General features: G+C 42.1%; 1 protein-coding gene across 4 annotated transcripts; it reads left to right on the top strand.

The window, feature by feature from the left end:
- The first annotated feature begins 9,129 nt into the window (after positions 1–9,129).
- On the top strand, positions 9,130–22,611 carry Mtx3 (metaxin 3). Of its 4 annotated transcripts, none has more exons than XR_015045382.1 (10): positions 9,130–9,224; positions 9,562–9,631; positions 9,977–10,053; positions 11,212–11,304; positions 11,884–12,066; positions 12,163–12,239; positions 13,260–13,417; positions 14,636–14,724; positions 17,139–20,720; positions 20,837–22,611. XR_015045382.1 is itself a non-coding variant. In XM_021180752.3 (9 exons), exons 1-9 carry the CDS (start codon positions 9,144–9,146, stop codon positions 17,247–17,249), a joined length of 939 nt encoding a protein of 312 aa, XP_021036411.1. In that variant the 5' UTR covers positions 9,130–9,143; the 3' UTR covers positions 17,250–22,611. The 4 variants fall into 4 exon arrangements, 1 of the variants encoding a protein (XP_021036411.1); XR_015045381.1 differs by having other exon boundaries at positions 17,139–21,282; positions 21,847–22,611; XR_002379544.3 differs by lacking the exons at positions 17,139–20,720; positions 20,837–22,611 and adding an exon at positions 13,769–13,867.
- Positions 22,612–23,050: the final 439 nt, after the last annotated feature.

The following is a 23,050-nucleotide window of genomic DNA, read 5'->3' as shown; positions in this document are numbered from 1 at the left end:
GTGCATGGTGGCCTCCCGCTCTGCTTAGAACCATTGTTTCTTCTCTTCTTTTTCCTCTTCCTACTTATTTCTTCTCCTTAGCCTCGGCCTCTCTGGCCTTGTTCTTATTCCCTTTCCCTCTTTCTCCCCTCCCCTAAATATGACTCAAGACTCCGTTTCTCCTTTGAAGAGCAATGAAAGGCTTGTAACATTTAGGCAATTAAAAAAACATATGTGGAATAATAAACATTTGCTCAGACTAGACTACTCAGCTCTCAGGTTCATTATAGGAAACCTTCCATACCCCTTCACTGATGGTAGTCACCTTCATCTCTCCTACCCCAGTAGCCAACCACAGCGCTTCACAATGGGCAACTAGACAAAAGCTCAAGGTGACCTTATTACCCATGCCAATCACCAAGTGAGAAGGCATCTAAGCTGTGCTTAGACACATAACAGTCTTGCCCACCCCTATAACAGAACCAAAGGAAGGAACAGAATCCCATATTGGGATTCCAGTGAAATGAGAATCCAGTGCCTCCAGTCAGGCAGGGCTATAGCAGAAGAGGACAGGGTGAAAAGAGAAAGCAGACATTAGAGGAAGCTGCTGGAAAAGGAGCAAAGAGTGCTCTGAGGTACTGGCTGTTGAATAAGCCACAAGCATTCATTACGTGCTTACTGGGTGTTGTAGATCATATATGAAAGGTGCATAGTAAATCTGTGTGAAATTTTCACAGGCCGGCAACCATACATACTTTGAACAGATAGAATCAGAATGAGTAATAGCTCACTAGTGTTTACATTCAGAACTGTTTTGTAAAGAAGCTGACACAGATGCCACCATCTCTGATGGCACCCCTCTTCTGTACACCTCTTTATTTTTCGATGTCATTACTTTGAGACCTAGGTGAACATGGACATCAAGGTATTCAGAACTGTGAACTATCTCACAGTTATAAACCATGACACAGCTTACAAACTCTCTTCTTCCTGGGATTTTTCTATTGCCCAAAGTGCACACTGAATTCTTTCGGGGTGTAGATGATATTTAAAGCATTAATGCAAGTAATATGCAAATCACAATTTTACAAGACAAGATTTGGTTTTTATTGTTACTGATAAACAACCTCAAAGAGTATGTCAGCTCCCTAAAAGCTAAGCTCTGGAAATAACTAAGACTGGTTTGTGTCTTTAATTTCATATAAACCAGAAAATGAAATCATAACTATAGCTTTTCAGTAATCACCATAAAAATTCAATTTTTATGCAATTTTATTGTCTCCTAATATGCAGGGTAGCTCAATGGAGGAAATAGAAGGCAATGCATATAGTATAATTTACATTTTTGTACATTTTTTCCTTAAAGAAAACTTTTGAAATGTGTCTTCAGTCAAAATAGAGAATGCTGGGGGACTTGTGGGTTGTAATGAGGAGTCCAGTGATTTCCAAGGATGATTGAATCCCAGTGGCGTAAGCAGGCATACCTGTGCCAAGATTGTGCCCCGGGAGCAGCCTCCCTCCAGAGGCCTGTCTTTAATCATTGTTATTGATTCTGGAGAGCAATGTGGTCAGCAGAACATTCAAAGCATCACTCTAGGGAGACATTTAAATGGCACGGTCTTACTGATGAAAAGTTGTAAGTCTGCAAATTGGTTGGGTAAATACCCAGAAGCACAGCTGCTATACTGTGCAGTGCATTATTTTTCTGGGGATGTTGTAATAAATTATCATGAACTGAGTGGCTTAAAAGTATAGAAATTCACTCTCGCAGTTCCAGAGACTAGATAGATAACAAGGTGTCAGCAGGTCTGAGCTCCCAGTCACGGCTGTAGGAAAGAATCCTTCCCTGCTCTTTCCAGCCTCCTGGGGTTCCCAACAATCTCCCCATTGCCCTGGTTCCTCGTTGCATTCTTCTGCCGTGCCACGGTTGCCTCCATATTTACATGTTCTTTGTTAATTTTCTCTTTGTGTTCTAATTTGCTTTCTGTTGCTGTGATGAAAACTCTGAACAAAAGCAACGTGGGAAGGAAAAGGTTTATCTGGCTTATAAGTTAAGAGCTTATGGTCAAGGGATGTAGGAATGTAGGAACTCAAGGCAGGAACTGAAGCAGGCACCATGGAAGAACACTGCTCACTGACTTACTCCCTCTGCTTAGCTCAGCTACCATTTTATACAACAGAGAACCACCTGCTAAGGAATATCACCGCCCATGGTGGGCTCACACATCAATTAGCAACCAAGAGAATGTCCCATAGACATGCCCACAGGACAATCTGATGGAGACAATTCCCAGATATGTCTGGGTTTGTGTGAGGTTGACAAAAGCCAGCATATCTGTGTCTATTTCAGCTTCTCTTTCCTTCTTTCCTATAATTAGTCATTAGACTTTCAGATGTATCCTAATCCAGCATGTTCTCCCCTCAATTTAACGGTTTCCTCAAAAACCCTATTTCCAGAAGAAGTCATACTGACAGGTATTGGGGTTTGAGGTTCAACATATCTCTTTGTTTTGCTATGGTTTTGTTTTATTTTGTTTTTGGGAAATAGGGTTTCATGTATCCAGGTACAAAAGACCTTAAAACTATGGTCGTCTTGCTTCTGGAATTATGGGTACGATGGTGTATGCTTTGTGTGGTGCTGGGGAGTAAGCACAGGACTTTGTGCAAATTACATCCCCAGCCCCTCTGTAGACCTTTTTGAAGGGAACACTTTAACTCACAACATACAGTAAGACAACATTTATTTAATGTTGTCTTTCAGAGTTTTGCATTCCCAGCAACAATGACTGACAGTTCTTTCATGCTCTGTGGGCTTACAAACTATTTGGTGATGTCAAGTTTGGATTTTAGCCATTCCACTCTAAGAGATGTGTAGTGATTTACCACGGTTGTTTTAATGTTCAGTTCTGAAATGGCAATAAAATTTACAACGTCCATGTGCTCATTTCCTTTCATATAGCATCGTTGGAAAGGTGTCTGTCTATAACTTTTCCCAATTTTTAAGTTACGTTGTTTGCTTTCTTGTTGCTATGATTTGGCTAAATGAACCCAAAGACCCATGTCTAAACTTTTTGTCCCAGTTTTGACCACTATTGCCGGGGTGGGGGTTGTTCTCAAATGCCTTTAAGAGGTGGGGCTTTGATGGGAGTCTTCCAGTCAGTCCTGTGGACATGTGCCCTAGAAGGGGAGTTTGGCATCCTGGCTCTTCTTCATTCATTTTTTGCTTTTCAGCAGCCATGTGACATGAGGTGACATCACCACACACTCTCTAGCATTACATACAGCTTTGCCATGGCTCAGAGCAATGGATTTGATTGATCACAAACTGGCAAGTCCAAAACTATCAGCCAAAGCAAACTTTACCCTTTTTAAGTTGAGTATCTCAGGTTTCTGACACAATAACTGAAAGCTGACCAATGCCTGTTCTATTTTTTAGGATTTGGGGTTGGGGCAGAAGTCTTTTAACAGATGTGCATTTTGCACATTTTCCTCCTAGAATGTGATTTGTCTTTTCATTCCCCAAGCTTGCTTTACTGTATTTATAATCATTTAGGTGTAGGATTTTTTTTCCTTTGTGACTTCCCGTTTGACTACGTGATTATTTGGGCTTATATTACTTTCCATGTTTGGAAATTTGATTCGTATGTTTCTATTATTCATTCCTAGTGTGTTTAAGTCATATGCTACAGATGTTTCATTAGCTCGTTTAGGTGGTGTCTGCCTTATGACTCAGGAGAGTCTGCCTTGAAGAACAGTTCATTCTTTTCACCAGAAAAGTCTGGTGTTCGGGGATTACCAAGTAGAGCTTACTATTGGTATTGACTAGATCCAGCTGTTTAGTTCATGAACAGCTTTATTTGCCTTCTGTCTGGTCCTGTGCCAGTTGCAGGGGTAGGAGGTAACTGGATTGTAATTATGCATTGGCCCATTTCTTCCTTAGCGCTTATCACTTTACTGCACATACTCGAAGAGCTTATGTTTGGCATTTACAATGGTTAATCTTAGTTGTCAACTTGGCTGGATTTAGAGTCACCATGGTAACACAACTCTGTGTGTCTCTGAGGTTGTTTCCAGGAAAGTTTCAGGAAAGAAGGCCCATCCTGACTGTGGGCAACACCATCCCATGGCCCGAAGTCATGGACTGAGTAAGGAGGAGGATGTGAGCTAAGCTTACACTCCTCTTGCTGCCTCCTGACCACACCCAGCTCCTCACACCCGGGACCATGCTTGTCTCACTGTGATGGACAGTGTCATCCCACCCCCCACCCCCCAGATTCTTCCGAGACCAGAAGAGAAGAATGGATTTCTTGGAATTGCAGCTACAGGACTTGTGATCCTCCCACTGTGGATGCTGGGAAGAGAACCCAAGTCCTCTGAAAGAGCAGTGCACATTCTTAAACCCCCAACTACTGAGCAACCTCTCTAATCATTAAGCTGCTTAACATTAGGAGTTTGATCTCAGCAACAGGAAAATTATCTAAAACAATGCTCACACTTAAAAATACCTGTTTGAGGTTTCCCTGTGATTAGCCAGCCTTTGGCGTTATACATCTTCATGCTGAACTATGTTTGGTTTTTGGCACTGTCAGCAATGTTTCTAGTCACTATCCACAAATTCCCTGGAGATAGTCTCTCTCTCTCTCTCTCTCTCTCTCTCTCTCTCTCTCTCTCTCTCTCTCTCTCTCTCTCTCTCTCTCTGTCTCTCTCTCCCCATCTCTCCCCTTCCCTCCCTTCCCTGCTATCTCCCATATCTTTGCCCTTTTGCTTTCTATCATAATAGAAAAGTTTGAAGCTTACTCAGCATCCTGTGTTCCTGCTTCAAGCTTCCCCAGTGTCAAAGAGAAAACATGCCTATCTATCATCTATGGTTCCAGCGTTAGCCTCACAGATCACGTTCCTAATCTCAGCCTCTCAATTCTCAGGACCCCATCCCTCCTTCCAGCATTCCAGGCTTTTGCTCACAAGGGCCACTTCTGTCTTCATTTGGGTAGGAATCAATCTTGACATCCCTTTCAAAAGCTTTATCTTCTATGCAGACAAATCTGCTGATCTTTCTATTTCTTTTATGTCTTCGAGATCTTCGCCATCCTGACTCCTCACATTGCTTCTTCCAGTGAGTTCCTGAAGTCTGAGTTCTAACAACATAGCTGTGAAAAATGCGCAGCCCAGGTGTGCCAAGTGGGTCTTCTTCTATGATATTCTGCAATTCTTCCTTGTTTCACTTTCCAGAACATTTTTGCTTCATTTGAGGCTATTTATGGAGTCATAAAACTTCTTCTATTATATTCCTGAAATAACTCTATTATTCTTGTTGCCCTTGACTGAGGAATCTATTGGTTCTGTTTAAATGGTTTATTCTTCCTTTACACCCTTCAAAACTACACATTCCCACAATATCCAATCCTGGTAACCATTAGTTAATCATCATCCTTCTGACCAATATCTGTCTTACAGTTTCTTGCCACAGACACCCTCACGTCCACGTCACAGCTTCACCCATCCAGTTTACCCCATATGCCCTTTCCTTCTTTGTGCTAAACTAAACCCAGTGGACGTATGATTCAAGGTCAGCAATGCTCTGCTTCTTTCCTTATGCCTTTGCCAAGAATGGAAAGATATTAAAAGCCTTTGTCTAAAAACCACCCTAGGGTGTTGTCTTCTTGACAAAATGGTACCTCCTGTTAGTATCTAGTTATCTCAAACAGAGTTTTTACTTCACCAGCCATTCACCTGAAAGCATGAATGTCAGCTTTTATCTCCTTACTCTCTTACAATGTGCTAGACACATAGAAGATGATCAACTGATTTTCTCAATGGCTTAATGTTAAACATTACTTAAAGAAGTCGTAATATGTGCATTGTGCCACAAAGGGGACTTTTTTTTTCTTTCTTAATAAAGTCTCTTCAAACAAATGAATGAAAAGAAGACTTCTAAACAGATTTCTCATAGGAATGTACTATGGTATTGGCTAAAAAGGAGTCTCAGCTTTAAAGCAGATTGCCTAAGTTCAAATTCTTGTTCTCCCACCTAGCTGGAGGTTTGGGAAGTTAACTAACATCTTTGCATGTTAATATCTCTCCATGAAAACTGGAGGAGATAACATGAGATCAAATGAGTTGTGTCACATACTAAAAACAATTCTGGTATTTATTGTTCCACAAATGTCAGTTATTACTAAGTGTTCATTGCACATATAATGATGGTGCCTCAGAGCTAAATGAACCTTCACTTTATAATTGAAAAATCAAGGAATCAAAGTAAATCACTGGCTCACAAATACACAGCAAACTTAGAAACTAAAAACAAACAAACAACAACAAAAACCAGTTCTCTTGACCTATTTTCAATGGGAGTTTTCTCCTTAAGGATTTCTAAATCTGCACATGAACTAAGGGACATTCAAGGCTCTTCAGTTTAACTCCCCCATAAAGGACCACACTGCATGATCATTTATCACAAACATCCCATCATTGCCAGGAACTCCATTTCATAGATTCCTAGTCACAAGAATGCAGCATGTGGGGACTGTAAAAGAACTTGTATCATGGCCCCAAGTAAAACTATGAAACACATGAGTGACAGGACTGGATGCCAAGGTCAGGTCCTCTAAGTTCAGACGAAGCCACTGAATGAGCATCTTTTGAAAAACAAAAATGTTCAGGGAAAAACGTGGTCTGGAAGAATCATTATAAAGCTGTGCTCCAGGTCATCCTGCCCATACACAAATGCTTTGCAGACAGTGAGAATGCTTTGCCTGGGAAGAATCCGAAATGATGATTTTGATGAACTCTGAACAACGTCTTTAACAGCCAGGAAGAATACAGGAGCCAAGTACCCATACCAGGCATGATTTCTGATGGTTTCAGCTTTCTTCCCATTGTCTGGAACAGTATTCAGCCTGGTTGTGCAACAAGGTACACCAGTATTTTAAAATTCAAGCTAGCAGATATAGAATCTCAAAAGGAATTACAGCAACACAAAGGTTGCTATTAACTAGGGACACATAAACCTGTAAGAAGGAATTTTCTTATCAGATTGGGAGAAATGGTGTTCTTTGCCCTAACTTAATAAGAGAATAGATTTAAATTTCTCTCTAATGCAAATAAAATCAGTGTAAGTAGCAGGAGCGATGGAGAGAAGGTCACACTAAGTAATCACCTATGTGCCCACAAAGAATGATCACCCACCACCTCAGTGGCCAACAAGACACAGAGAACCCATATCCTCACTGCAGGATTTTATTTAAAATGTCTTATTGTAGGATACAGATGCTCAGCTTTATTTTTATTGCTTAGAATTTTATTTCTCAAAGCATGAAGTTTCCTTTACACTGAGTCAGAAAGTTAAGTTACCTTCTTTATATGAAGGGGGCCCAGCCATCCTCCAACAATCCTACAGTGATGCACGGTTCCTCCTCTGTGTTTTAGTATTTTATAAATCTCTACATTTACTTGTGACAATGGCTTTTTATAGTTTTGGTTGTAACCTAGCCTTTAACAGCCGAGTCATCTCTTTAGTGGAACAATGGCTTTTTATATTTACCTATGTGTAATGTCTGGTTTGTAGACTATACATTCCTAAGGAGATACTCCACATCCATCTATGTATTCTTCCAGAGCCTCTTAGTACCTCAGATGTACTCTCTGCTCAGTAAATGTGTTGCTTAGTTTCAACTATACATTTGCTAAGCATTTCCTACTTAAAAAGTGTGACTAATGGACTTTTAGGATTGAAATGTATTGTCTTTCCATTTTTGAGATATACTATTTTTGAAGCAAAATATTTAAAAAAGACTTTAGGAAATCAGAACTGTAATTTTGGAGAGTTGCTCCCTTACTGTGCAGAAAAATGCCTAGAAAGTATTGCTGAATATTATTGTTACGGCAATAGGTTTCGATTGAAGGGGACCCTAGCATCTTCTTGTGATAGAGGAAAACAGAAAACCCAGAGGTGTATCATGAGGGCTGTTCCAGAAAGACTATTGTTCTGTCTGTAAAAATCACACAGCTCTCAGGTCCTGATTCTGAGATCCGAAAAGTATGCCCAAATCTCCACATCGCCAAGTTTTCTCTTTAATGGTTTTTCTGAGAAATTAATATTTAGTGCACGCCCATTAGGTCCATAGACAAGACTGGCTGAATGATTTACAATGCTTAGTCTAAAATAAAAGTGCAGAGCCCTTCACACCAAGATTATGACTTCAAGAGAGTGACAGCAGAACATGAAGTGAATGAAGAGCCTTTCTAAGCACAAGACCTTCTGTGTCTTCACTGGCCCCACACCTAGGAAGCCACAAAGAGCTTCTGTAGAGTGGATGGCAAAAAGCCTGTGAGTATGGACAGAAGCAAAATTCAAAATTCAAGTGCATACAGGGAGCCTCAGGAAGCTGGAAGAAGTTCATGATTTTGAAAAAGCTAAGTTTAACTAAAAAACAACAACAACAACAAAACTTTTTATGTGTGTGCTTTGCTTGCACGTATGTACCACGTGAAGGGCTAGTGCCCTTACAGGCCAGAAGAGGGACTCAGGTCTCAAAGAACTGGAGTAGAATGACTGTGAACACAGTATAGGTTGGGGGAACCAAGCCAAGTCTTCAAAAACTGCTCTTAACTGAGCCACCTCTCCAGCTGCACTAAACTTATTTTGGGGAGAGCCACTAGAGAAGAAAGCCATTCTGGATTAAAGGAGTGTGCACGCAGGAGTTTTCTGTTAAAAACTTTGGAACAGGGTTAATTTTGAATGAGGTCGAATCACATTAACATAAGAATGCCAACTGAAATTGAAACTGGAAAGGCAGGCAGGCAAAGGACCATCACAATGACTGAACATCGCAAAGACCCAACTTGTACCAGCGACCTCCATGTCAGTTTAAACTACTTTTGTACAGATTTATGTATACCATAGTGATGATTTCAAGTTTTGTTGTACATTAATACTGAATGCAATAAATACTTGGAGGACTCCTAGGAGGTCTGTTTCCCTTATGGCACAGCTCCTAGTCTGGTTGCTAAATTCTCTCTCAAAGGCCTGCTGCAGTCCTTTCTGACTCTGTCCAAAGCCCCAAGGAGTCAGCCCCAGCTCCTCGTCCCGCCCCCCTCCATTCCACGTGCTGGAGAGTGGGCGGTAGGAGTACTTCCGGGTGACAGAGGTCAGCCCCGGCAAGATGGCGGCCCCCATGGAGCTCAGCTGCTGGGGAGGAGGCTGGGGGCTCCCTTCGGTCCACAGCGAGTCCTTGGTGGTGCTGGTGAGGCCGCCTCGCGGGCCGGGGCTCGGGAGGACTGGGCTGGCTAGCCGCGGGCTCCGTTGGGGACCGGGGGGCCGCCTGCAAGCGTCAGGTCCCGGCGGCCCGGCGGCACTGTCCCTGCAGTAGGAGAAGCACACACGCGGCCCCGCATCCTCAGGCCCTGCCTCCTGCATCCGAGGTCCCCCGGAGCGAGGAGCCTGCGCGTCCCCGACGGCGGACGGGGGAGGGGCGCTGGCAGCCGCAGGCTGCCTATGAGGGTGCGTCAGTCAGAGCCTTGCTGCAGGCCTGCATGCCTGCTCTCAGTGTCTAAAATCTCTTATTGCAAACTCTGTTTCAGGCTTATGCCAAGTTTTCTGGCGCGCCCTTGAAAGTCAATATTATAGATAACACCTGGAGAGGGTCAAGAGGTACAGTATAAGCTTTCAAACGCCCCCCTCTCTGCCCTTTTCAACAGTTGCATCCCTTCCTGCATTACAGCCATATAGCCCAAGAGTACTTGGGGCGTCTTAGCTTCTTAGAATGACCTTGGCTGTTAGTTGGTTCTGTTTGGTCATTCCGAGTAAGAACTAAAGGTACAAGACAAATCTGGAAAATAGGAGAGACGAAAATGTTTTTTAGTGCTGCCTTTTGTAAAGCCCATAGAAGTTTGTACCCATACTCTTCTATGTGCCAACTGGTGTAGTTTTTAAGGCATTGTAATCTTCAGAATAAATCACCGTGTTTGCTTGTGTGTAAATTGTTTTTGATTATAGGTGATGTACCAATTTTGACAACTGAAGACAGCATTGTTTCTAAGCCAGCAAAAATTCTAAACGTTTTAAGAAAACAGGTGGGTGGCTCCTTTAGAAGAAGTAGGTAGTTTTCTGCATGTTACTCATTATTATTATTATTGTTATTATTATTATTATTTCAGACTGGGCTACATGCTAATCTATGCTGCCACTGTGCAGCACAGACTGGCTTTAAATGCTAGAATTGTGGGTGTGACAATCACACCTGGCATCCTGTATGACTTGTTTTTAGTTCACTATAAGGTGTTTTTAATTTTGGGGGCAACTGGGAATGCCTGGATCTTGACAATAGAGAAACAAAGACTTGCTTACTGGTGCTGAAAGGCATGCATTTTATTTTACTGTGATCTGGAAGTTTAGTGAAGTATATGTAATGTATTTATTGTGAATTTATTGAAAAGGATATAAGATTCAATTTAGTTATTCAGACTTATTCTTGTTGATAATGTTATCACTTTAGTCCTGTTGTTACTATACATTTCATGCTAAGTGTGACACCTGAGTTCCCACCATATGGCAACTATTTTATTTGATCACTTTTGTTGTTATTGTTTGGTTTGGTTTGGTTTTATGCTAGGAATTGAATGCAAGACCTTGTAGTCACTGGTAGGCAAGCATTCTACCACTGAGTTGAATACTGAGTTTTGTATTTCCACTTTTAAAAAGCACTTATCTCATAGTTACAAGCTTTATCTAAAGTGCGTGACGTGAAAATATTTATGTAGTAAGTCATGATGTTTAAACATAAAAAGATTCCTATAAACATGAAGGTTATACGTGGTTTGTCAGTACTTTAAGAAAACATCTTTTACCATTAAAATTTGAATGGTTTCTAAATTGAGAAGTTTCCTTTTTTTATGAAAAAAAAAACCATTATAATGAACTGTATGTTTTTTTCCTTCCTTATGAAAAACAGTTGCTTTTATTCATTAACTTTGTACCACGCGCCATACTTTGAACAAAGGTCATTGATAAGCATGGAAGCAATAGAAGGTAGTTGACAAGCTGTAAGCAACATTGGGTTTTTTTTTTTTTGTGTGTATGGTGCATTAAGAAACAGTTTTCATTGGTTAGTGTTCCTCCCTCTTAATGTCAGGTTTGACATTTGTGAGGGAGAATAGGAGTTCTAATTTGTTTATCTCCCTTGTCCTAGGAATGTCCTTTGACCTCTGAAAGACTGTTTTTCTCTTTTATAGAAATATAATGTGGACTGTGAGCTCTCAGCAAAACAAGGGGCAGACACACTGGCTTACATTGCTCTCCTGGAAGAGAAACTTCTCCCTGCTGTGGTGAGTACCTCTGAGTATGACAGTATTTCAGTGACTTAGTTGAAAATGTTGTATCTTAAAGGGGAGATTTCTTGTATTAGCCTTGATCTTTTATATTATGACAAAGCTGAATTCTCCTAGACATTTACCTTCCCATTGAAGTGGATAGTCCGCTTCGTTTGTTTGTTTGGCTAAGGAAACATTCTACCACTGAGTTACAGTCCAGTACAATAATATTGCTTTGGAAATAAACACTATTGGTGGAAGATGAGACTTTGTTCCATGTATAGAATTGGTTATATTGTAGTTCATTCATTCTGGGACTATTTGCTGAGCACTGACTATGTGCTAGGCTGTATCCTGGGTCCTGAGATATAGCAGTGAACAAAATTCATATGGTTAAAATAATCTCATTTTACCTTGAGTCATTTGATCTGGAAAATTTAAATGAAGTTACTTTATTCAAAGACAATTATGAAAATACCGTCACATTGGCTGGGTGGGGTTTGTCTTGGCGGAACATCCCTGTAATGGTTCACATTGGCTGGGTGGGGTTTGTTTTGGTGGAGCATCCCTGTAATGGTTTATCTTCTTTGGCAGCTTCACACCTTCTGGGTGGAGAATGAGAACTACTTCACCGTGACAAAGCCGTGGTTTGCCTCTCGTATCCCTTTCCCTCTGAGTTTAATCCTGCCGGGAAGGATGTCTAGAGGAGCCCTGAATAGGATTCTCTTGACAAGGGGAGAACCTCCCCTCTACCATGTCCAAGAAGTGGAAGCACAGGTACAGCCTGGATTCTCCCAGCCGGCGCTCTGTTGGAAAGGGAGAGGTGACCTTACCTAGAGATTCTACCTGCAAAGCACTTTTCATCCTTTTTAGATATATAGAGATGCCAGGGAGTGCCTAAATCTCCTATCAAACAGATTGGGAACATCTCAGTTTTTCTTTGGTGACACGTGAGTAAATTCTCTTAAAAGTCATTTAGCCATAAGCCACTGTTTTGATATTTCTACCAGTGTATTTAAAAAAAAGTGACTTACGGCTTTCTTTGTGCTATTACTATGAAAATGTCATGAAACTGCTGCCACACTGAAAACCCTACGTGGAGTAATCCAAGTCTGTGTTCCTGGGCCATAGCCACTCATATTTAACTCAAAAATAAGCCATCTCTTATCCCTTAACAACAACAAAAAGCTGGGTCAGTGATTCTGCTGCAGAAGATGCGAGCCCTTCTGGCCGAGGCTCGATCTCAGCAGCCTCAGGGCCCCTCCTCCCACAGGGTATCCAGGGCGCATGTCTGTTGCCCATTGGACTGATCATGAAGCCCCTGGATACACACGTGCCACCATGCCCTTCCTGACGAACACCCTGGAGGAAGTCACCAGCTGTTTCTCAGCCCAGAGCTGGTGGTGGGTGGTTCTGGACTTGTGTTGATTCTTATTGTACAAATATACTCTGTCATTTGTATCATGGGGAAAAAATGTAGTTTTGACACATGCTGTTGTATTCAGTGATATGTAAGTTAAAGCCAGTTCTTCCGTTGCCCCCAAAAGATCAGTTTTCCACTTCAAAGGGGGTTCTGGGGCTTAGCTGAGTGACAGAGTTCTCAAATAGCTCACACAAGGCCCCAGGTTCTATTCTTAGCTCAAGATTTATTGGTTGTTGTTGTTGTTGTTTGCATTAATCTAACATTAGCTTCTTGTACTGAGTATGTGGCTATAAAAGTATCAAACATTATTCTCACCCTGCTTCTAGTATACAACATTTGTAGTTCACAACCTCAGCTGCTTCTGAATAAAGTAAATGGTTAGACTATTTTTAAAACTACTTAGAAGGTAAAACTTGGACTGCCTCACTTTTGGAAACAAAAATGGTAGTAAACCGTTTAGAATGTGATTTGTCTGTTGGACTTGACAGAGGGTTTGAACCCTAAAAGTGCCTTTAAGTGCCCCTGAAGGAGAGTCCTTTGTCTCCAGGCCTTCCACCTTGGACGCCTATGTGTTCGGTTTCCTTGCGCCTCTTTATAAAGTGAGTTTTCCCAAAGTTCACTTACAGAAGCATCTGAAACAGCTCTGCAACCTGTGCCGCTTCTGCGATGACATCCTGGACAGCTACTTTAGGCCAGGCCCTGGAGGTAAGTCAGCATTTCATCAGCTAATGCTTATTCAGATAGTTTCCGGACAGTGCCGAAGCAGAACAAGTTTGTGGATTGCCTAAGATTCTGGTTCATGGCTTCAAGGCCTGGTGGTTTCCCAGTCTTATCTGCTCCGTGTTGTTATTTACATGTAGAGAGAGGCATTTGACTCCCACCGTCCTCTGGACTTTACCCTCTGTGCGTATCTGCCTATAAGTATTGCCCCTGAAGTGAGCCATTTTCTTCTGAAAGGTTAAAGCCCACGTGTTGAGTCCCTGCTGACGAGTAGTGAGTGTTTACCCTCATGTGAGTGGGCAATCACTTTAAATGATTCTTACCTGCTGCTTCCAGCATTTTCCTTCATGAACAGAAATCAGTAGCAGAGTGACTTTGGTGAGGTACACTCCCATGATTCTACTTGAAAACTGATTGCACCAAACTGGAGATATAGTAAGTAGAGGGCTCTTGGCACTTAGGATGGAATTCTCTGTGACGGGGGCCTTGTGCTTAAGGGACCGGGGCACTAAGTTTGCATCTGTGGAGGTGGCTGAAATTGTCCTTTTAAGAAACAGAAGTTATGAAGTACCTGGCTTAGGTAGACAGGCTGTTTTTTGTCGTGAGTTATGTGCTTTACAGACAGGGAGGTCTAGGACATGGGACATTAGGGAACCAAGAGGCATCCAGCCTTGTCACTCTTGAGCAGTGGTTAGCAAGCCTGACTGACTACTACACAGCTCATCTATACTTTCCAAATTAGAATGTCCTGGGATCAAGCTCAGAAAGACCTACTTTTAAAAATCCTTTTAAATGTCTTGGGTGCTTGGTGAGTAGATGGTAGGAAACCGCTGCCTTAGCAAGCTGCCTATAGTGTCTGACCAGTGACTGATGTGTAATGATTCCAGAGAGGCAGCATAGACATGAGACTACCTTGCCTTTCCTAACCTCTGTGGCTGGCTGCATGTCATGTTGCGCAGGGTCCTCCATAGATACAGTTTGTGTTTTCCTTTCTGATTTCTTCTGGAGCACTGTTGTCCCTCCTAACTTTCCCCTTGAGCCCAAAATGTGTTTTCCTCTCCATTTCTCTTTTGTTTTCTTTGGGGGAGGGAGCAGAGCAATTGGGAGGGTGGGTAAACAGAAAAGCATTGTTTTCAACCTTAAACAGTGTGACAGTCTTTCAAAGTTCCCTTTCTTTCTCTGATTTCTCTCCTGGCTTCTCAGGTGTCTCCCCAGCTGGACAAGAAATGGTAGATGCAAACCTGCAGAAGCTCACGCAGCTTGTAAATAAGGAGTCCAACTTAATTGAGAAGGTCAGGTGACTTCAGTCCCTGTTTTCTTCTCTGTGGGGATGTAGTAATGTGATTTGTGTATTCACTTGTTTGAGTATACTTTCAGCAAAGACTCATTTAATACAGTGCTCTGAAGACAGCAGCGGCCCCATTGAGGAAAAACTAAGTAATTGTATTGGTTTGCTTTTTACTGTGTAGTTTGCATTTATCAAGTTGGGTGACACAAACATTGCCTTTAAAGACAGCAAGTCAGAAGCAAGCCTTGCTTGCTGTTCAAGCTCCGTCCTGAAGTTATTTCTGCAGGTCTAAGCACCCATGCCCCATCGTCCTTAGTGGTAATGTCTCTCTTCTTTCCCAGTAGCCTCCTGCCTTCTGGTCTTCTGGCCTTAATGTAGTCTGCAGTGTTTTTAACCAGCTTAGGTATTTTCACACTTTGGAGAGTCAGTTTGTGAGAGACTCTTAAGGACCTGGGCAGTGGGGAGGGAGCCAACCGTGGAAGATTTGAGGATTCCAATTGGAATCATGTGAAAGGCTGTGCAGATTCTCGCCAAGTGTCTGATAAGCTCACTCTTTCTCACAGGCACTGGGGTGTAAGAGCTTCATGGGGTTAGCTCATGCAAGCCTCCCAGAAGTTTTATGTGCAGATTCTACTGCTGTCCCATTTCACAGATGTGACCGTGTGAGCAGTTCTGTCACCTGCCAAGGTCTTTGGGCTGAAGAAAGTCAAGAGCAAGTTTGACTGTAGACACAGGGGCTGAGGCTCCAGCATGAGTGCGGTAGCTTATTGTTCTTTCCTGTAGGCTAGTGTGCAGTGACTAAATGAGATTGTGTCTGTCACCAGGGGGCAAGGAGGCTTGCCCCGGGCATTCTCGGTGATGACCTTGGTTCCTTCCCAGTGTTCCATTTGGTGATATGTTTTGGTAGTCTGAGTTAAAACCTGGGTGACTCCAAGTCTTTGCTTAGTCCAATACACATCCTATTAAGATGTGTTCATAGTCAAAGGATCTCACCCATCTAATAGATGAAGGCTATTTGACAAAGTTTCCATATTCTATATGTGGGGAATTGGTGACCTATGGGGAACTATGAAGTACCCACACAGGCAGAAGACAAAACTAGGATCCCCATTTCTACTTCATACGTATCTACCTTGGGTCTTCATCAGTTTATGGAAGTCATGTAAGCTGGTCACCAGCATCTGCTCTTCTGTGGGAGGTTTGTGGTGGTTGGAGTAACAGTGTAGGGCAGCAGGTCTTCTTAAACACACTGTTAAAATATATAGCAAAAGCCTAGAGCTTAAAAGAAAGATAAATGCTTGAGAAACTTACTTCTTGCTGGAAGTCAGAGGCCGCTTGCTACAGTTGTTCTCTGGTCACACCCTTTCCTCATTTGAAAGTGAAAATTAATCTCTTATTTTCTGTCTTTTGCAATCCTTGTACATACACACTTTGCTAAAATGTTTTCTCATTGTGTTGAAAGAGCATCCCGAGAAACAAGGGAAGTTTTAAGTATTCTGCATTTATACAGTGCTCTGAAAACAGCCTATCTATTGGGTGAATGATAGGATATTATTTTCTGCTCCTTTTGTGGTTTGATGGCAGCTGCTTTCAAGGTTTTTAAGGAGTAAAGTTGGTAGAAAATCAAGTCCAGATCTGCATCTTGCACCATCTATATTAGTCTTGGTGAAGGTGGTTTGTGAAGATCTAACTAAGTACTGAGCAGTCCCTGTCCTAGAGTTCTAGGGGTGTGAGTGTGTGTCTCTGAACTTCTTGGGCACTTAAAAAATATACTTTGTATGAATTGTTTCTTGAAGTCAGCTTAGAAGTGATCTGTGCTCGAAGGACCTCCAGATTAGACCAAAAGAACATGTGCTTGCCATATCTTTTCCCAGCATCCTTTGCTCTGCATCCTCTCAATTCCTGTGGGGTGCTTTTGCATGCTGGCCACTCTCAGTTTGGAAAAGAAGTATAGTTAAAAACCAGCAGTGTTACAATAAGAAGTCCTGGCTCAAGCTTCAGCTCTGATACTGGCTTTGGGACCTAGAAAAAGGGCTTCTTTCTGTGCCTGTCAGTCAGTGCGTGGGGAAGATTAGCAGAGCGCAGAAACATTGCATCCACAATGACTTGTAGACAGTGTCTTAGGTAAGGTCTGGTCAAGTAAGTCCAGCAGTGTAGTCTTTTCGCTGAAACACTTACTGTAACTTTGTGAAGGGTGAGTTAGAGCCACATTGCTTCTTATGGATACTGAGGCAGCTGGTATACAAGGTCTGACATCCACAATTTTTGAGTGATTGATTATTTATCAGAGGAAGTTTCTCCATCAGTCCTAGAAACACCTGGTTCTACCCTCTCCCAGGCTGTAGACTAAATGGGGAGGCCACGCTCCACAGGACGAGAGCCTCAGCCTCACTCAGATGTGTCTTGTACTTTTCACAGATGGATGGCAACCTCCGCCAAAGCCCTCAGCTTCTTCCTAGGAAGCTGCCGACCCTCAAACTGACTCCAGCAGAAGAGGAGAGTAATTCCTTGCAGCTGCTGTCACCCTGACAGTCACCGCCAATTGCAGCTGGTCTTATGATTGTGGCAGTCATTGCTGATGCCAAGTGTACAGAGACCCAAAGAATGCTGTAATACGTTTAAGGCTAAAGCAGAGGGAGCTGTATCTGACTCTCTTTTTAAATTAGGAAAGCTATTATTTTAGCTTGGCAGTGCATTTTAAATAAAGGTGAATGCTAAGCGAACTGGGTGGGTGGGTGGGCAGGACAAGCCCATGGTACTGTATATAAAAATCCTGCCTTAACCTTGGCAGATCTTTGCCTTTGGTTCAGGTGTTGCTGACCAAAAGCTGCAATTCTGATGTGAATGTACATTTTTAACGTATTTAAGTTAATTTATTAACTTAGTTTTTCTTAGACTCGTCTCAGTACATAATATGTGGCTTTTTGGCTGAGACCTTATTCTTTTAAGAAGTCTGATGCTGATTTTAGGAACCAGGAAAAATAGAAATTATTTTAATAGAAAAGCCTGTATTTAATTTTAAAAAGCAATGAGGAATATGCCTCTTAATTGTTCTCTCATAAGTCTGCTCCTTTGGCAGTTTAGTACTACATATGCAAATGTTAAAGGTGGTTTATATAATACCCCTGATAACGCACGCACGCATGCAAGCACGCAAGCCAGTGTGACTAAGTACTTGCTGATAGGTTTGCTCTAAGCTAGCAGAGATGAACATGGCAGCCTTAGACCTGTGTATTTAGTACACCGTTGCTTACTTGTCTCATTCTTATATCAACTCCAGAACTGGAAATCTAGCTGTCTACTGTATTGTTATTGTGCTCACCTAACTGTTCAGCCTCCTTGGGATGAGCCGTGGCGAGCGTCCTGGATCTGCTCCTGTGTGTCAGGTCTCAGTGCTCCATTTGACTCAAAGCAGTTTGTTTCCTAATACGCATATCATGTAGTCACACTTTCTGACAAACTATTATTTCCTGTGCATTTTTAATTATAGTTGCAGGATCCAAAGGAATGAGTCAAAAATAGCGGGTTTCTGAGACAATTTACAGTTATTGACTGTGAATGAGCTGTTCAAGGATTTGCTGTGTGGTAGTTTTACATATAATAGAAACTTGCTGATTTTAGTGGCCAAGGTGCTTCTGTTATTGTAAAACTACTTCTGGGATTTTAAAAATAGGACCATGTTTAGGATTAGTGTCTTACAAGATTACTGTGGTGCTCAGAAAATGTTGCCAAGTTCTGCAGAAACCAGGCTGTGTTGTCTAGAGACTCGGCTACTGTGAGCAGAGCGGAGCTCGGCTGCATTTGACCTACATCGCCCCAGGTTGCTCTGTTTTTTGGTAGATGTAAGTCTTAGGTCACTGTAAATCCTCATTCTTGAAGCTTTAAATAAGACACAGGTAGTCCTCACAGTCCCATCCACCTCTGTGAGTGCATTTGCATTTAGGACATGTACTCAACGAGTTTCACAGAGATGCTTTAACAAAGGGTGTGTGTTCATGTGTGTGTGTGTGTGTGTGTGTGTGCGCGCGCGCGCGCGCGCGCGCGTTCGTGTGCGTGTGTGTGTGTGTGTGTGTGTGTGTGTGTGTGTGTGCGCGTGCGCGTGTGCGCATGAGAGTGCGATGTAGGGGTGAATGTGTGCTAGTGAGTGTGGGTTTGTGCATGTGTGTGTGAGTGAATGTGTGTAGGGTAAGTATGTGTGTACGTGTGTGTGGTGTATGTGTGTACGGGAGGTGTGAGTGTATGTATTTGTGCGATCTCCTAAAACAAGTTACAACAATCTGAAATCTGAGTATATCTGAGTATTGTGTTTTAAATTTAATGATCAAGAGGCTTCGTTGTCTCTAGGATTGACTTTATATTGAAGAAGGATGGTTGACACATTAGTCATGTATCTGTTTATGCTTTAATCAGGCTTAGTCATTTTCAACTATTATTAATGGTAAACCTTCCAAAAAGTATTTGGCGTAGTCTATAATTGTAAAATGCACGTAAGAATAGGATGATTCTTTTGGAAAGCTGTGACAACTCCTAAGAGAAAGAGCCGTACTAACAGGGCTAGATTGTGAAATCTCACTCTGGGGGGATGTTAGAAGGTGATCCTGAGTAAGTTCTGCTAATGTCTGTGAGGAAGGAGCATGGGCTTGCATGATAGAAGAATGCAGCAGACCATGTTCCAAAGACTCTAGACTTCAACCAAGGAGTTACTGTACTGTTTGTGCACCAAACTCTTCCTAATTATTTTAGAATAACAAGCACTTGTTCTTTTTAGTGGAGAGGATGTCTGTAAAGTGACTTTTTTTTTATGGCTCTGAACTGCCTTTAGCCTTATATTCTGTAGCCCATGTGCTTCAAGACCACATTTCTGAGCTGCCGAACCTTAGTTAGCTGAGTAAGAACTTAGATGTTAGTACTGAGTCAGCTCTGTTTGTCTGAGTAAATGGGACAGGAGGAAGCTGTAACTGAGCACAGAATACTTCAGGGACCAGGCAGTTCCTCAGACTGGACAAAGGGCCGTGGTGACCCTGTCAGGATGTATGTGCGTGAGTTTGCTGGGGAAAGTGGTCCACAGCCCTGACCAAACACTGTGAGCCTTGGGTTTCAGAGGTGGTGGTAGCAGACAGCATGGAAACAGGGATTATGCCCATTTTTAGTTTTGTTGATTTTACAGAGCTAGAAAAAAAAATTAGTTTGCTAATTCCCACAGGAAGACACCCTCAGTGAGCACTGTCATCACGGTGATGACCTGATACTGAAGGCACCACGGACAAGGGCGTGAGGGGACTCCACAAAAGGCCCACAGTAACAAATGCCCGGGTACTAGAGGACCCGATACTTTTTGGAAGCAACCATTTTTATTTCCAGTTATAATCCCTAAAAATTTATAACTGATAAATACAGTAACACAGGGAACAAAGATACTTAAGTTAGATCTAAGTTAAAGTGTTTTCAAAGTTTAAAAATGGGCAAAATGAACATCAACAGAGGCAGAAACTTGTGGAATATTGTAAGAAAACCACTTTGTTCAGGTGGTATTTGAATTGGGTACTGCATCTCAGACATGCACCTACCAAGCTTGCTCAAAATGTTTTTTTTTGGTAGGGTCAACAGTTTTTCAACAGCCGCAACCATAACCACTCAAAGGCAGAATATAAATATTTAAATATGCTTGGGAGCTGAATGGATGGCTCAGTACTTGAGAGAACGTACTGCTCTTGCTGAGGACGTGGGTTCAGTTCCCAGGACCTCTAGCAGGTGGTTTACAACCTTCTGGAACTCTAGCTCCAGGGGATCTGGCACCCCCTTCTGGAATCCATGAGCACCTGTACTCAAAATTTTCCTGTACCCTCCCCCCAATACACATAATTAACAGTAAAATATATTTAAATATACTTAGGAAGCTGGATGATGGGGCCATGGAATATCTCCTTTTATTTCTATAATGCTTTAAGAGTCTATAATTATTCCAAAATAAAAGGATTTTCAAAAAGCAAACCTAATAGAGTAAGTCCGTCACTATATACATATCTCTATCTTAAAATTTAACACTGTAGACTTAGTATTTAGTTCCAAATGAGAACTATATTCTATACTGATAATCTTTTTATTTCATTCTTGAGTTTAAAGAAAAAGCGGCTCAGGTTTCTAACAGACGCTTCCCCCGAAGATCGCCCTTGCCTTATGAGAATGTTTCGAACAACCTCACACCAAAACGGATTTCCCATTAAAATATCAAGATGCTTATGATTTTACGTTTCTAATGTGTGTTAACTGAAGCATCGCTGGACGTGAGAGTGCTGCTTTTCATGATGGGAAAGCCAGGGAGACTTTGGTTCTTTGTTAGTGTGGAAGTTGCTGTTGGTGTTGCAATCGCCGGGACCCCAGGATGCTTGTTTGGCACTCAGTGGTGGTGTGTCCAAAACGAATGAGGACTCTGGGAATTTAAAAGGCTTAAAAAATATTTTTCCAGAAAAACAGTCCATGGATTACTTAAAAGTATTAACATGCTTGAACAGCACCATGTGATGGAAGGGAAGCTGGAGCTGATTGCTTGTGAGTAGTGAAGGTGCGTTGTGATAGAGGATCGCTCCAACAGAATCAGCAGCTTCTTTCAAAGGGGAAACAGGCTCGTTGTTTTTATGCCCTCATTCTTATTAATTTGAAGTTATAAGGTAAAAAACATTTAGTTTATGCAAGAGTAGATTCTAAGAGGGAATTTGGCAAAATATATTGTTCTACTAAGTTTGGAAAATGCTGTATTATGCAAAGCTGACTTGCTGTAGGCTTTTCAGAACCTTTGATGTGTAAATGTGTGTTTTTGGTTTCTAGCTTCAGAGATGTTTTACTTTATTAGCAAAGAAGACAGACCGAACAAGGCTGCGCGCAGGCGCATACCCATCCCCCAGGGGGACTCATTGTCTCCAATAAGCACTTCCACTTAATAGACCACTTCCCTAACGTATTTTACTGAGGATTTTTAAAAAGTAGATGTTTTATGGGATTTGTGTTCTGAGAAATGTCCTTAGGAGAACATTGAGGATTTTGTTGTCTGTGCCTATTACAAAGTTTCTGCTTTGAGTGTTTCTCTGGTGATGGTAAGAGTGACTAAACAAGCTTCATTTCCTCCCAGAGTATAAACCAGCTCACCAGTGAGGCTATGGCGTTTTGTCAGCCTTTGCAGCATATATACACAGTCACAGGCTCGATGCTCCAGGGTTTGGATGTACATTAGAAGCACAACTTGCCGTGGGCTTTGGGTGCTGGTGTAATGGTGAGCAACCAACCACATGAAAAGTTCTTGGATCTTAGTTCTGATGCTTCGGTTTTCCACTTGAAGATTAGAGCAATGCCTGTAATCATGTAGTTTACATATCCCAGATCTTTGGCGATCACTGGAAGTGCCCTGCCAGAGTTTGCATCAGCCTCTGAGAGTCATTGGAGAAGGAGAAGGCCGTTCTGGCTGCTTGTTGTTTGGTCTGTGGGCTGCTGGCGTCTTGATCTGATGGAGGACGGATGTATACAAGCCTTTAAATGCATAAAGATGATTTGGGTTTCTCTTACGTCTTATTGTTTTGTAAAATAGAAACCATCCTTAAGTGAAACTGAAGTTTTGTAGCTTCACTTTAGCTTTCTGGAAGATCAACAGAGGAAGGGACAAGAGCTGCATATGATGTTTATTGGCTCCGTCTCCCAAGGCAGTCTCTGGATGGGAAACAACTTAAGCATCTGTTCTAGTGTGCAAATATCATAGCCTTGCCTACTGTGAATGTATTTTACCTAGAGCTGATGTAGAAATACCCAGAAGTGGAAATGATGGTCACTGTTAAGAATTTATTCTGACAAATGAGAAACTGGATATAATCTCAAAATAGCTATTTTCTCAATAAAATTTCAAATCATCGGACTGTTTGTTAATTCTTGGTGTATATCATTTATTCATTGATATGGTTGCCTTTCTTGAGATGAACTTTAGCAGCTGAAAAAAGTTACTGGTTACTGGGTGCTGGGGCTCAGCTGGATGAAGTACCGTTTCTTTTCACCCATTTTGTCTAGGATCCATGGGTACCCTTGTGAGATGTGTACTCCATACCAAGTGGGTGCATGCCTACTCTCAAGGCCACTGACCTGCATGCCACGCCAGACACCTACAGCTGTGCACGGTTGTTGCTCGTTCATTCCTCAGATCTGTCAGTTTCTCTTCCTTTGCCCTTTAGTCGGCCCCCAGTCCAGCAATGTTCCATTCAGCTGAATGGAGGCATTAAGGAAAGAACACTGTTTTAGGCCGGATGGAGGGTACTGGCTTGCTTCTTTTTCTTCTTATTTATGTACGTGCA

The sequence above is a fragment of the Mus caroli genome, unplaced genomic scaffold (assembly GCF_978045245.1).
Source record: "Mus caroli unplaced genomic scaffold, Mus_caroli_1 scaffold_15, whole genome shotgun sequence".
Taxonomy (NCBI): Eukaryota; Metazoa; Chordata; class Mammalia; order Rodentia; family Muridae; genus Mus; species Mus caroli.
The sequence above is the reverse complement of the archived record's forward strand: the minus strand, read 5'-3'. Positions and strand labels throughout refer to the sequence as shown.

Excerpts from the sequence above, each read along its gene's own strand:
- Mtx3 (XM_021180752.3), top strand. The coding sequence starts at position 9,144 with ATGGCGGCCCCCATGGAGCTCAGCTGCTGGGGAGGAGGCTGGGGGCTC. Across the intron at positions 9,225-9,561 it reads GCGAGTCCTTGGTGGTGCTG|GCTTATGCCAAGTTTTCTGG; the intron begins GTGAGGCCGCCT and ends ACTCTGTTTCAG. Across the intron at positions 12,240-13,259 it reads CAGTTTTTCTTTGGTGACAC|GCCTTCCACCTTGGACGCCT; the intron begins GTGAGTAAATTC and ends CTTTGTCTCCAG.